Raw genomic sequence first — 12,316 nt, forward strand, 5'->3', positions numbered from 1 at the left:
AAGATTCAAAGTTTAATGTTCTTATATTCATTGGTCAAAAGAATCTCATTACTATCATCTCGAGAATTTCCTTCCTCTTGCTCTTGTCTCATGAATGGTTGTTGTTGTGAATGTAAATGATTAAATCGATCCACACTTGCAAACGAAGAAACGACAGGTGTTGCCGAAAAGGCCATTTCACTTCCTGTTCTATAATTTCTTGTTCCCATTGGATCATGACTAGCAATTGAAATTCCACTCGAAATGTATGAAGGTGTGGATGAGCTCAATGGAGAGACACTCGAATTGGAATTCAATTTGTGGAGATAGAAATCTTCTCGACATGTGAATTTTGAGAGTACATTGGTTTGAAATCGTTCTGCGTATTGAACTGGCTCGATACTACTAATTCCATATGGATCTTTTCGTAATATTTTGGTTTTGAATAGAGTTTCAACTTTCTTTTCAATATTAAATAATTGTAAAATGTCAATGATGGAAACAAAGAGAACGACCGAGCGATTGAAAGTAGTGTCCAAGTCCACGGCTTCAATTCCTCCCTTATAGACCTTGTGAAAGGGTTCATAGAATTGAATTTCATTGGGAAGAGGTTCTACGGCAAATACAGTTGGATCATCTTCTGCAATTCCAACAAGTAAAGAATAATCCATAATATTCACACTCTTTAAAAAGTTTGAATCGATCACTAATTGTTGTATGAGACGAGTATAAATTTGTTTGCTCTCCAACACAAGTTTTCGTTTCTTGTGAAAATCATTATCTAAGAGCAAGGTATTGGGACTTTGAGAAGAGGCTGAAATTTCTTGAATGCCTTCGGATGTTGCGGATGAGATTTTTAACTTGAATCCTGTTCGTTTTTTAAGGGTTTGTGAATAATGATCAAGCTCTGGAAGATTGGTTCGATTGATCCAACTTCCTTTCAAATCAAATTTGGTATCGATGGAAAGTGTGTCATAATGTGAACCACGATCTTTTGCTAATCGACTATGTAGTGCATTATTGACCACAATGAACTTGACTTTAAAGTTTGCAGTCATTCTCAGTTCATAAATTCCAAATATTTTCACAATTAAGGTATCTCTAAATGTTGTATAGTGCTTGTAAAAGAATTGAATATTTTCCAATAAGAGTTTCAATTCCTCATCGGTGATGGTTTTGATTATAAATTGAGAATCATAGGTGAACAAGAAGAAACTACCTGATTTTCCTTCACTAAAATTATTTCTGACTGATTCGAGAATGACTGATGTGGGTTCGAATGGGCGTTTGTACATTTCAATAATATCTCCCATGTTCATCGTTCCAGTTAAGTTATCCACCCAATAGTAAGCTCTCAAATGATGGAAAGCCATTGGATAATACTCTGTAATACTAATTTTGTGTTTCGTGACACAATTAAATAAACCTTTGTGAGTAATAGATCGATAGGATGGATGGAAAAGTTTCTTCATAATTGGTGAACCATACAACGTATTTCTATGTGAAGTAATTTCCAAGTTACTGAACTGTTTCACAATTTGATCATGATGTGCAGATTGTTTCATGCAATATTGTGTTCCTAACAAGACACAAAAAATCAAATCTCGTCTCACTAAATAATCAATCGCCACATTGGAAAGAGAGTCTTGAAAAAATCGTTCATCTTCTCGTGCCAAATATTTCAAAAACAACTCACGATCAGCTTCAGAACCTTCTTCGTCCATAATTCCTTCAAAGAGTAATCTTTGATGATACAATGAATCTTTTGCTTTTTGAATTTGAGATTTTCTTCGAGAGGCGAGTTCATAATCATCGTCCAATCCATCCAACATGTGAGCATAGAGAGATCGAATGGTTGTACTTTTTGTTGTCTTTTTTTTGATTCTATCCCAAAGATTCACACCCTTGTCATTTTCTGTGAGCATGCATAAGAAGCTTCTAAATCGTTTCAAATGTCTCAAAACAATTGGATCTGATAAGAGAATGAGGGAAAGAATAAAACCTTCAATACTTGAAACGAGTAAGGACATGTAACGAGCAAATAGTACAAAATAGACAATGGCAATGTCTTCAATCTTGTCATTATCCATACTGCTCATAATGTCACTAATTCTACTTTTGAGGATGACACTTGAAACCAAAGTTCCAATTAATGAAATAGTGATAACAATACTAAATAATATTTGTCTAATAATAATTCCATTTCGAAGTTGTTGAGTACCAGGAAGACCATTTCTTAAACTTGTCCAAACATAGGCACAAATAATTAATCCAATAAAAGCCATCAATAAATTAATAGAATAAATAACATAACCCAGAATTAAGTTATCTGGAAGAATAATACAAGAGTTGTTACTGTCTTCTTTAACAACGCTTTCTGTCACAACTCCAACAAGTGAAAATAGAGCTAGCGACAACATGATGAAATGATAGATAAGGAAATTTCTATTTCCCTTAATTGGATTAGAGACCACTCTTAACAAGTCCAAGACAATGCAAAAACCAAAACAGTAGGAAACAAAATTAAAGACATATTCGAAAATGCCAATAGCCAAGCAGAGATTCTTGTCCGTTCTTGTTGGATTATGTTCAACGTAACCAATTCCAAAAAAGTATCCAAATAAAATTAAGAAATGTTTCACAAAACTTAATCCTTCGGTAATAATAAACGCAACCAAAATTGGAAAGTTTTTTCTTCCTCTCAATTCAGAAAATCCACAATAGACCACCAATGTCACGCCACACGAAAAAAAGCTCAATGAAGCAAAGATCAATTGAAAATAAGAGCTCACTTCAGTCACTGTCTTGGTTCTATAAAATAAAATATCAAATGTCGAATTTGTTGAATTAAATGTTGAATTTTGAAGAGAAGTAGTACTCGGCAATATGAAAAAAGATTCCATCTCTGATTCCTCTTGCCTCCTACTCCGTTCATGATCCGTATTCATCATGAGCGATGCTGTCTCAATGTTGTGAAAATTCTGAAAATTTCCATTCGAACGGAGTAAATATTTCAATGATGATGAATCAATGAACTGAAGTTGTGAACGTTCCGTTTTTTCTAATTTTTATCCTTGATCATCACGAGAGGTATTTCATTGAAATAAATCAAGGAAGGCAATAATATCATGCCAATCAATACAAATAGAATGTATAGTGCTGACATGCCGGTTAAGAGAGAGTGACATGTCCTTTGTGAAAATTTGTTGTTTTGTGTTTCCATTGTTGTGTCTGTTGATAATGAATCATCGTTACTCATCGGTATGGAATATAAATTGTTGTTAGAAGTATGATCCGTATGAGAATCGTGTGTGTCGTTCATGGTCTTTCTCCACAACGTTCGGAGGTGGGAATATAATTGATGCCCATTTTCAACCACTTGGAGCCAATGAAATGGTCTATTCAAAGAATGTAGAGATTCATAATACTCGGAAGGTAAAGTGTGATTGGCTTCGATCGGAAGAGTGTTTTCTATGGATGACATTTGGCGTTGATGGTTGAGCCTGTGGTCATTCGCAGAGCAAGACAACAACACGTCCACATTCATTGTTGGTGGGGTTGACATTCAATAACTTGCTCGTCAGAGCGATTGTTTGATTTGCAATGTTGAAAGATTTTTTCTGTTGGAGTACGACAAGTGACTGATGGAATAATTTTTATTATAATTTGAAGATCTTGTAACATCCGGTGTTGAAATCTACAATTATGTAAGTTTTTCATGTCGTAATAAGGTTGTAAGCCTTGGTTGGTCAGCAAGAAATTATTATCCTTACATTTTCGTTGGTTCTGTCAAGTGTCAAAAATGTACATTTTGGGCTCGTGAGGAAATGATCCACACCACAGGTTTTTTGACCGAAAAACAATGACTCCACAATCCTTCCCTTCGTACAAAGGTTCATGGTCGTTCTTTTCTGTTTTTTCCACAATCAACAACGACACATTAAACTCGACTGCCAGCTGTCATCCTTTCTTGTTCACAACAGGACTAAGCCGAGAATCAACTCCCACGATCGAAAACTCGATCTGTCCTGATACTTACGGTGAGTTTGAAAAATACAATTTGACCATCCATGTTCATACTGACCTTTGGCGTGATCACGTTCATCCTTCCACATTCAATTAGTCTCCTTCACCATCACACTCCTCTTTCTCATCTATTACCTCCTTCTTCTCATCATTACCTCTTTAGGTATCATTTGGAAACGAAATTCCAAACACATCCAAGCACGTAATCTCACTCACATGTTTCTCACTCTCGCTTCAAGTTTCTTCTTTATTACCATTTTTTGTTTAAGAATAATTATTGGAAGGAAATCCTTTCCATGTGGTTTATATAGTTGGTGTTTTTGTTTGGCTCCATTGGCGACCTTGCCAACCACGTGTCGAAGTTTATTATTGTATTTCAGTTACAAGTTGAATTTAATCAAAATGAAATTGGGAATGAAGAGAAAATCAATGATTCAATTTCAGGAAGAACTTAATGGTGAAGTGGGAAGAAGAATAATTGTTGAGGATGGAAATTCCAATAGTGACAATCATAGCTCTGTACCATCGAACACTACTCTTCAATCAATACCTTCAACAAGCACTGAAGATCCTTCTCTATCATCTCAGTTCAAAGAAGAAGTGACACCTGACACTTCCTGTGTTTCAATTACAGAGAGTGAAAAAAGACTCATCAAAATTTATCAATTTCTCACCAGTTACAAATTAATAGTATTAATCTATATCACTAGTCTCATCTTTTCTACTTGTTTATGGCTTTTAATGGGTGGAATTGAAGAAGGAATTTACATTTCTCAAAATCGAACGAAAAAGAAAATTTTCACATTCGCCGGATTTTTAGAATTTCAAATAGGATGTACACTCACCACCAATTGTTTAATATTAATATTGTCATTGGCTGTTGTGTATTGTATCTTTGAAGCAGTGGCTGTCATTTTGAGTATTCGAGCAGATCGAGACACTTGGCACATCAAGAAAGAAAATTTTATCGTTCTTCTGGTCGAAGTCCTGGGTTTAGCATTGTTTATTATTTTGGGTTTGATTCCTCAAGTTCAGAATTTGGTTGATTTTTTAATACCTTATGGTCTTTTTCTCTTCTTTTCATTTTCTGTGGAGAGTATCATTAGTGTCTTGATGCCTGTCATTTATGAAATTAAGAATGATTGGATGCAAGCTAGAAGAAACAAACAAAATTTTGAAAATTCCAATAAGGAAGAAGTGAATGTGGACGACAAGAAAGAAAGTCATGTCGAACAGTTATTGCAAAATCCAAAAACTTTTAAAATGGTTTTGGATCATGCACGTCGAAGTTATTGTCCAGAAGCTGTATTATGTTACCATGAAATTCAACGCTACAAAAAAGCAAAGAAATGGTCAGAACGTAAGAAGATGGCCATGTATTTGATTGACACATTCTTGACAGTTGGAGCTCCCTTAGAGATTAACATTTCCTTACTTGAGAAACGAAAACTAGATTTGTTACAGCGCATGGAGACAATATTTTCGTCGAATGACAGTGATTCTCGATCGAATGACTCATCGAACGAGCATCAGCAGCAGCAACAAGTGATCCAATCCGATCGATTCTTATTTCACGAAATTGAACTCCATTGCATTCATGACCTGACCGATCTCATGAGTCGATTACCACAAGGTCTTTTTCAAAAAACTCAAACAATTAAATTCTAATATTCATTCCAACATTGCACCATTGTTGATTTTACAAATGTTCTCTATTCTCCTCAAAGGTGGTTGTAAAATCTACGAAAGGGTTGATTAAAAAAAAATGAGCGACTCGGTTCTGCTCGCTAATCGTTGCGACTTTCCAATTGATCAACGAGATCTAGTACAGTTTGATCAATTTCTCTCAACTGATCTGTTCTACAAAAGAATAGTTATTACTGAACAAACACATCATCGCTTCCGCACTTTCAATAACAAAAAACAAACAACATGATGCAAACTTCCCCTCAAGCCTCGTATGAGCATGTATCGCCCTCAATCTCTGTATCATTGTCCACTTCTCCAGAGGTAACAGAGACGCTCAAACAACGTGTTTGCACCACAGCATTGAATCCAGTGCATACCACTTGTGCGGATCCAATTTTCTTTCGATTGGAGAATGATAAGGATCGAACAACACTGACACAATTGTTGTCTTTACGTGGTGATTGCCTCGTGCTGGATAGTATGCAATCCCAGCTACGAGATTTAGTGAAATTAGAGAATCCTACTCAAAAACTCACGGAAGAAGAATATCAGCAAAAAATCAATGACAAGTTAAATGGAAGAACTATGGAAGAATATGGTGTTTGGGTGTACTATCCATGGAAGAATATGTTGTGCCACTTGTTGGATGAAAAAGAATTCATACAAGTAAGGACCATTCGAAATTTATACAAGATTACAAAAGAAGAGCAAGAATTGTTGCAAACCAAGAAAATTGGTATTGTTGGATTGAGTGCTGGCCATGCAGTGACTCTCACGCTAGCTATGGAGAGAGGTTGTGGAGAGTTGAGGCTTGTGGATTTTGATCATTTGGAATTGACGAATATGAATCGATTAAGAGCGAGCGTGCATGAAATTGGACTTTCAAAGGTATGTATCTTGTTAGTTCAGTGAAACTCATTGTATTCACTTGAAAAACAACAACAGGCTGTCATTACAAAGAGAGAAATTGCAGAAATTGATCCCTATTTGAAAGTCACGTTTTTCAATGAACCTCTTTCCCATGAAAATATTGCCAAGTTCATTGGAAGTGGAGAGAATCAATTGGACTTGATTGTGGATGAATGTGACAATTTTCCAGTCAAAGTTCTTCTCAGAAAAGAATGCAGACAGTTAGGCATTCCTGTAGTAATGGAGGCTAGTGACAGAGGTCTCTTGGACGTTGAGAGATTTGACCTCGATCGAAATTATCCAATTCTTCACGGAAGAGTGAAAGAAGAATTTCTCGATTTGAAAGAATTCACGCCAGAGCAAGCAAAGAAATTGTTATTCTCCTTTTTAGACCCATTAGAAGCAAGTGAGAGAGGACTCGAATCGTTTTTGGAAATTGGAAAATCCATTACCACATGGCCTCAACTCGCTAGTGACGTTATTCTTGGGGGAAGTGTTTGTGCAATGGCTGCAAGAATGGTTTTACTGAATCATGGCATCAAATCTCAACGAACGTATGTGGACGTGCCCAACATTATCAACCCAACAACATTTAACATTGTGAAGAAGGGAATGCTACTCGCGAAATGTTTCGCAAAATCTTTAAAATAATTGATCCATCCACGAAGATGAGGGATAGATTCCAGCAAACAGGGTTACTTCTGAACATGTTATTGTAAATAATGATTGTTTAGTGTTGTTGAGAAGCGTTATTTCTTCCAATTTCACCAAATAAATAGGTTGCAAGCTTGAATAAATCTGCATTTTGCAAATTAGTGTTGGATTGCAACTCGGAAGGCACTGCAATAGGTGGGTAATTGTTATCATAGGTCTTGTTAATATTAGAACCATCAAGAAACTGAGGAAGGTGTAAATTGTGGATATTTTGGAATGCTTGATTTGATTTCATCTGTTTAAATTGTTGCATTCTCTCAATCAAGTAAGCATACTTGTCATTATGGTACCTCATGGTCCAAGTGTTGAGAGCCTTAATGTTGTGATCAAGCATCTCCAAAAGTTGCTGCTCGAATTGGTCCAATATCTGTTTTTGGGACACAGGATTTTGCAAGTCATGAGCAGGATAAGTGGTGGAGAAATAATGATTCAGTTCCAAAGCATCAATCATGGCTGAGAAAGGCATATGTGAACATTCTGAAAGGGATTCCAACACCTCCAATACTACCTCAGCACCAGCAGCAACACAATTCCAGAGGTTAGGTTTCAATAAATCAAAGTTTTCAATGGTGGTGCATTTTGTAACAACCTGTGCTAATTTGAGTATTTCTGAATGTAAAAAGTCTAGAACGCTCTTATTTTCTGGAATATGAGTATTAGCGATATTTCTAGACAAAATCAGCCCACCATTCGTCTTTCGGTACACCTCTTTGAGAAGAAATAGCTTATCTCCAAACAAAAACAAGTTGAAAATGCATAACGCTAGAGGAAGCTGAACCTCATTAAATGCTCTTCGCTTTTCATGCTCTCGATACACTTTTCCAACGCTGTCGATTATTTGCATGTATTCATTCATATTCTCTAAAGAGGGAGACATTTGTGTAAGCATATAAAGTACATGTTTTGGAATTCTTCCGGTAATATACAAGTTAATATCTGCTAATATTCTACAAAAGTAGGAACTGAATGTGTACCCTTTAAAGTTTGATGATTCAGCCTGTCCTTTGTTTTGTGTGTTGGTTGACAAGTGGAAAGTGCCCTCAGGACTGACAGATCCCAGAATCGATAGATCATTTCCGCTTTCTACAGTATATTGAGATGTTTGTTTTTGTAAATAGGCAGGCGGATCGGCCTTAATCATCACAGGATACTGATCCTTTCCACATGCATCAATCGTAACTCCACACAGAATTCTGAATTTCAAAAGTTTGAAGTCTGCCTCCTTTGGCATCTTTTCGAAAATATGTCTTGTTGCAACTACTTTTGTTTGATCTCACGTAAAGTATTTTTTAAAAACTCAGCCGAGTTAATACCGAGGTTCGACATGGCCTGTTTCACGTTAGGATTGTCAGCGTTTTTCAACAGAAATTCTCTCAAAGAATTTGTTTCGCTAGCATCAATGACATATTCATCAAGACGATCAAAATCAATTTTGTGCCTATTCCCAAAATAAAAGTCCACAAAATTCAAATAAAATCGTGCAGTTTCTGTGTCTCCAGAGCTTGCACAATAAAGGGCCAAATGACTGTACGTATTTGCAACTAGAACATTATTCCATGAATCAAAGCAGTTCGCAAGGCAGTTCTTTGTTTTTTGAAATGATAAAAAGGCTTGTTGGTCTTGGCCCAAAGCTTGACAGGTGACAGCATGAATAGCGTATAGTAATGATAAAAACTCGGGCGAGTAGTTGAATGATTCTAAGTTATCTGTTTCGAAAAGAGCTTGTTCGATTACGTTAATATCTACCAAAGAGTATCCTAAAGAGATTACACCTTCATAGAGATCAATGGTCTTCTTCCGTTGAGCAGATATTACCAATTGCTCATTCACCTTATTATTCATCATTGATAATTGAATATTAGAGAGTAATTCTGAAACATTTGAATATTGTTGGGTAAAATTAGGGCCTAGTTGACTTGAAAGATATTTCGAAAGTTCTTCGGATAACTCTATATTTCTGAGGTTATTGTTGGTACTTGCATTAGTAGATGTTGGATAGGGTGTGAATCTCGATGACGAGGAGCCAGAAGTGGTCTGAACCGTTGTGACTTGCTCTTGCTTTGAGCTTGATGATTGATTGTGTCGGCCCTTCTTCTTTGGAGATCGATACGAGCATTCCACACCACGCTTAATACATTGGGCGCAAGAAGGATAATTCTTTTCACATTTCTTGTGTCTACCTCTACAGTTCACGCAAGCTATTGGGAAGTACATCTGAGTTGGGTCTTGGTTAAGCTCCACACTTCCAAGGTGGGGCACGTGCTCTTCTGGTGTATCAGTTGCATTGCTTGCCGATTTTTTAGCACTTCTTTTTGTGGCAATACTTGCCTCTTTCTGTGGTGCGTCTTGCTGTTGACTTGATGGTTGAGGAGGTGACTGTTTCTGTTGCTGTGGTTTTTGCTGGGATATCTGTGGCGTGGAATCTCCTGGTGGCTGATGATGCATGGTAGTAGAAATGATTTGATGAAGTAATTCTTGATGTTGTGGATTTAATCCTTGCATTGCTGATGAGGTATTCTGGTTGTTCATAAAATTGTGAGCATCACTCAACAACAACTGGGGTGTGGTGTCAGATTGTGGTGAAGATCCATTATAATTTACATTGTTTTGTTGCAAAAGTTGATTCAAATCAATGTTTTTGTCCGATATTGTTCATTAAATTTGGCATGTTGGATTGTTGTTGTTTGGATTGTTTTGTAAATTCAGCATGCTGAAATTATTGGAAGCCGGAGAATTTGCAAGCAATTGCTGACTGTTATTGAAAATAGTTGATGGTGTAAATGCATGGCTGACAAGTGATTCTTGTTGTGGCATAAAATTATTATTGTTCATGACATTACCATTAACGCTGGTTTGGATAAGGAAAGGGGTGTTGTGGGATAACGAGGAGGTGTTCCGTGCTGCCTGTTGTTGCTGTTGTTGATTGATATTCATCAACATTCCCAACAATAGCTCGTTCGTCGAGTTTCCGTTATTGGAAGATGACGATGATGATGAAGAGGATGAAGGAGGAGTCATTTCTTCTTCTCAATCATTACAAAATAAATCGGGATGTGTTGTTTGAAATAAAAGAAATTGATAAGTGAAGGTGATGAAAGTAAAAGTGTTGGCCAACACTCCTCAACAACAATCACGCACAAGCTGTTATTATTTGAATACGGTATTAGGGAGAGAGAATCGGGTGAAGATGGGAAGAAGGGTAACGGTATGCAGAGAGGATTGGAGTGATTTTTTTGCGTTTGAACAAATATCGGAAAACAAATTGTTACAAATTGAGACATTTCAAATTGTGATGAAACGAAACTTGAGTTGAGGATCTGATATTACTCGTTATATATCACGTCTGGTTCTCAGGATTTTCGATTATAATTAATAAAGAGGAGAACCTGCTGAATAATTCATGGCTGGTTCAAACAGTTTATAAGGCAAGACGTCTTTTTTAAGTCATGCAATTGGTTAAGGAAGTGGATTTCATGAACGTTATGTTTGATCTTGAGACCTTAATTTAATTGAAGTAAATACACAAAGGGTGCGAGTAATTGGACATGGTCTGAATAATAATAAATTAATTTTCAACATTTTTTCAAAGTTTCGATAGTCTATGGGATGGCTCTGTTCCAGGCTGTGGTTGAACGTCAAGATTCTTTGCTTCCTTTTGTTGATTTTCCTGAATCTTCTTCTTAATTCTCTTTTTAAAATATGATAAAATTTCGTCCTTGGCAAGCTTGGAGTCTTCACCAAATAATTTCACAGCTTCGTCCCATGTGGGCATGTGTTCATTGGCCTTGTAAAATAATGCACTAGCTGTGTTGTGAACTTCTTGTGGATTGTCTAAATTATACAATTTTCCTTTCATAAATACTTTCTTTCCCTCTACACGCTCAGTCTCAATTTCTAATCCAACAACAGCTCGTTTGAGTGGTATAAATTTGAAATAATTCACACTTAAATTCAGTGTTACTCCACTAAATCCAATATTTCGAATGCAACACCATCCGAATGCTTCATCCAAAGCGGTAGCAATGGCACCACCTATGCGTGTGATAAATTTTACATGAACAATAAGTTGTCACAATCATGTTTGAAAAACAAATTAATCATTGGCTACTCACCATGAACACATCCAGGTGGGCCTTCACAATCAATTCCGAAAGCAACAGCTCCTACAATCTTATTTTCTTGTTTATCCCAAAACATTAAACGTTGAATACTATACACTGCAAAAGCTCCTCCCTTTCGTCCCAAGCTTTTCTGAATATTCACATCAACTAATTTAGGGAAATTGAACTCCCAGCTCAATCGATGATATCTTTCGGGATCAGCTTTCATTTGCTTGATGAGACTAATTTCTTTTAATCCATGAGCATCGGAAGTGGGGGAAATCTTTTCCATCGTGAAGCGAAACATTCGCTTGGCTTCTTGTACTCTGGGATCTTTGACTCCGAACATTTTTGTTGTACTGTAGTATTTGAGTGATCAAAGAATTGGTTCTAATTTTTTGTGAAAGTTTTACACAATGATGATCATAAAACAATTTGATAATGAGACAAGAAGGATGAAATCGGGAGAGGAAAGTGATGGTGCTTTTTTTTTAATATGCGATGACAGGGTGATTCCGCACACATCCTTCTCTGAACAAACAGGTTCAACAACAAAGGACATTAGGAGAAAAGCACATCAATTTAAAAACAAGCTGCACTAAAACTAGCCGTTAAAATATTCTTTTAAAAATTAAAATATTAAAATAGTCATTCTGAAAACAACAATTTTCTTTATTATTATTTGGTGCTAACCATTCCTTCACTCTTTTCAGTCTCTCTTCGAACAACTAGCTTGATATGTGATACGCACAACCTTTCCATGCTCTTCTTCTCTCCTGTCTCACCATCTATGAAATTTATTTCGTTTAAACTTCGGCCGAAATATAATTGTTTTCACGTGGCATTCATCATTGAAAACAAATAGCAGTAATAATTATTGGTGACCTTCCAGCCATCCA

The 12,316-nt window shown here is 36.4% G+C and overlaps 7 protein-coding genes across 7 annotated transcripts; 2 read left to right on the forward strand and 5 right to left on the reverse strand.

Moving 5' to 3' along the window:
• Positions 1 to 5: 5 nt before the first annotated feature.
• On the reverse strand, positions 6 to 2,930 carry C9374_004639 (uncharacterized protein; the record flags this gene model as incomplete). The annotated part of the gene is made up of 1 exon (XM_044694300.1): positions 6 to 2,930. One exon carries the CDS (start codon positions 2,928 to 2,930, stop codon positions 6 to 8), a length of 2,925 nt encoding a protein of 974 aa, XP_044548981.1.
• A 911-nt stretch (positions 2,931 to 3,841) lies between these two features.
• Positions 3,842 to 5,673, forward strand: C9374_004640 (uncharacterized protein; the record flags this gene model as incomplete). The annotated part of the gene is made up of 2 exons (XM_044694302.1): positions 3,842 to 4,019; positions 4,103 to 5,673. 2 exons carry the CDS (start codon positions 3,842 to 3,844, stop codon positions 5,671 to 5,673), a joined length of 1,749 nt encoding a protein of 582 aa, XP_044548982.1.
• A 264-nt stretch (positions 5,674 to 5,937) lies between these two features.
• Positions 5,938 to 7,254, forward strand: C9374_004641 (uncharacterized protein; the record flags this gene model as incomplete). The annotated part of the gene is made up of 2 exons (XM_044694303.1): positions 5,938 to 6,582; positions 6,640 to 7,254. 2 exons carry the CDS (start codon positions 5,938 to 5,940, stop codon positions 7,252 to 7,254), a joined length of 1,260 nt encoding a protein of 419 aa, XP_044548983.1.
• A 79-nt stretch (positions 7,255 to 7,333) lies between these two features.
• C9374_004642 (uncharacterized protein) lies at positions 7,334 to 8,548 on the reverse strand (the record flags this gene model as incomplete). Its single annotated transcript, XM_044694304.1, has 1 exon — positions 7,334 to 8,548. The coding sequence occupies one exon, from the start codon at positions 8,546 to 8,548 to the stop codon at positions 7,334 to 7,336; it is 1,215 nt and encodes a 404-aa protein (XP_044548984.1).
• A 26-nt stretch (positions 8,549 to 8,574) lies between these two features.
• C9374_004643 (uncharacterized protein) lies at positions 8,575 to 9,846 on the reverse strand (the record flags this gene model as incomplete). Its single annotated transcript, XM_044694305.1, has 1 exon — positions 8,575 to 9,846. The coding sequence occupies one exon, from the start codon at positions 9,844 to 9,846 to the stop codon at positions 8,575 to 8,577; it is 1,272 nt and encodes a 423-aa protein (XP_044548985.1).
• Positions 9,847 to 9,972: 126 nt separating this feature from the next.
• On the reverse strand, positions 9,973 to 10,335 carry C9374_004644 (uncharacterized protein; the record flags this gene model as incomplete). The annotated part of the gene is made up of 1 exon (XM_044694306.1): positions 9,973 to 10,335. One exon carries the CDS (start codon positions 10,333 to 10,335, stop codon positions 9,973 to 9,975), a length of 363 nt encoding a protein of 120 aa, XP_044548986.1.
• Positions 10,336 to 10,900: 565 nt separating this feature from the next.
• On the reverse strand, positions 10,901 to 11,766 carry C9374_004645 (uncharacterized protein; the record flags this gene model as incomplete). The annotated part of the gene is made up of 2 exons (XM_044694307.1): positions 10,901 to 11,349; positions 11,430 to 11,766. The coding sequence occupies 2 exons, from the start codon at positions 11,764 to 11,766 to the stop codon at positions 10,901 to 10,903; spliced, it is 786 nt and encodes a 261-aa protein (XP_044548987.1).
• Between the last annotated feature and the right edge of the window lie 550 nt (positions 11,767 to 12,316).

Source organism: Naegleria lovaniensis (assembly GCF_003324165.1).
Source record: "Naegleria lovaniensis strain ATCC 30569 chromosome Unknown tig021, whole genome shotgun sequence".
In the NCBI taxonomy this organism is placed as follows: domain Eukaryota; phylum Heterolobosea; class Eutetramitea; order Acrasida; family Naegleriidae; genus Naegleria; species Naegleria lovaniensis.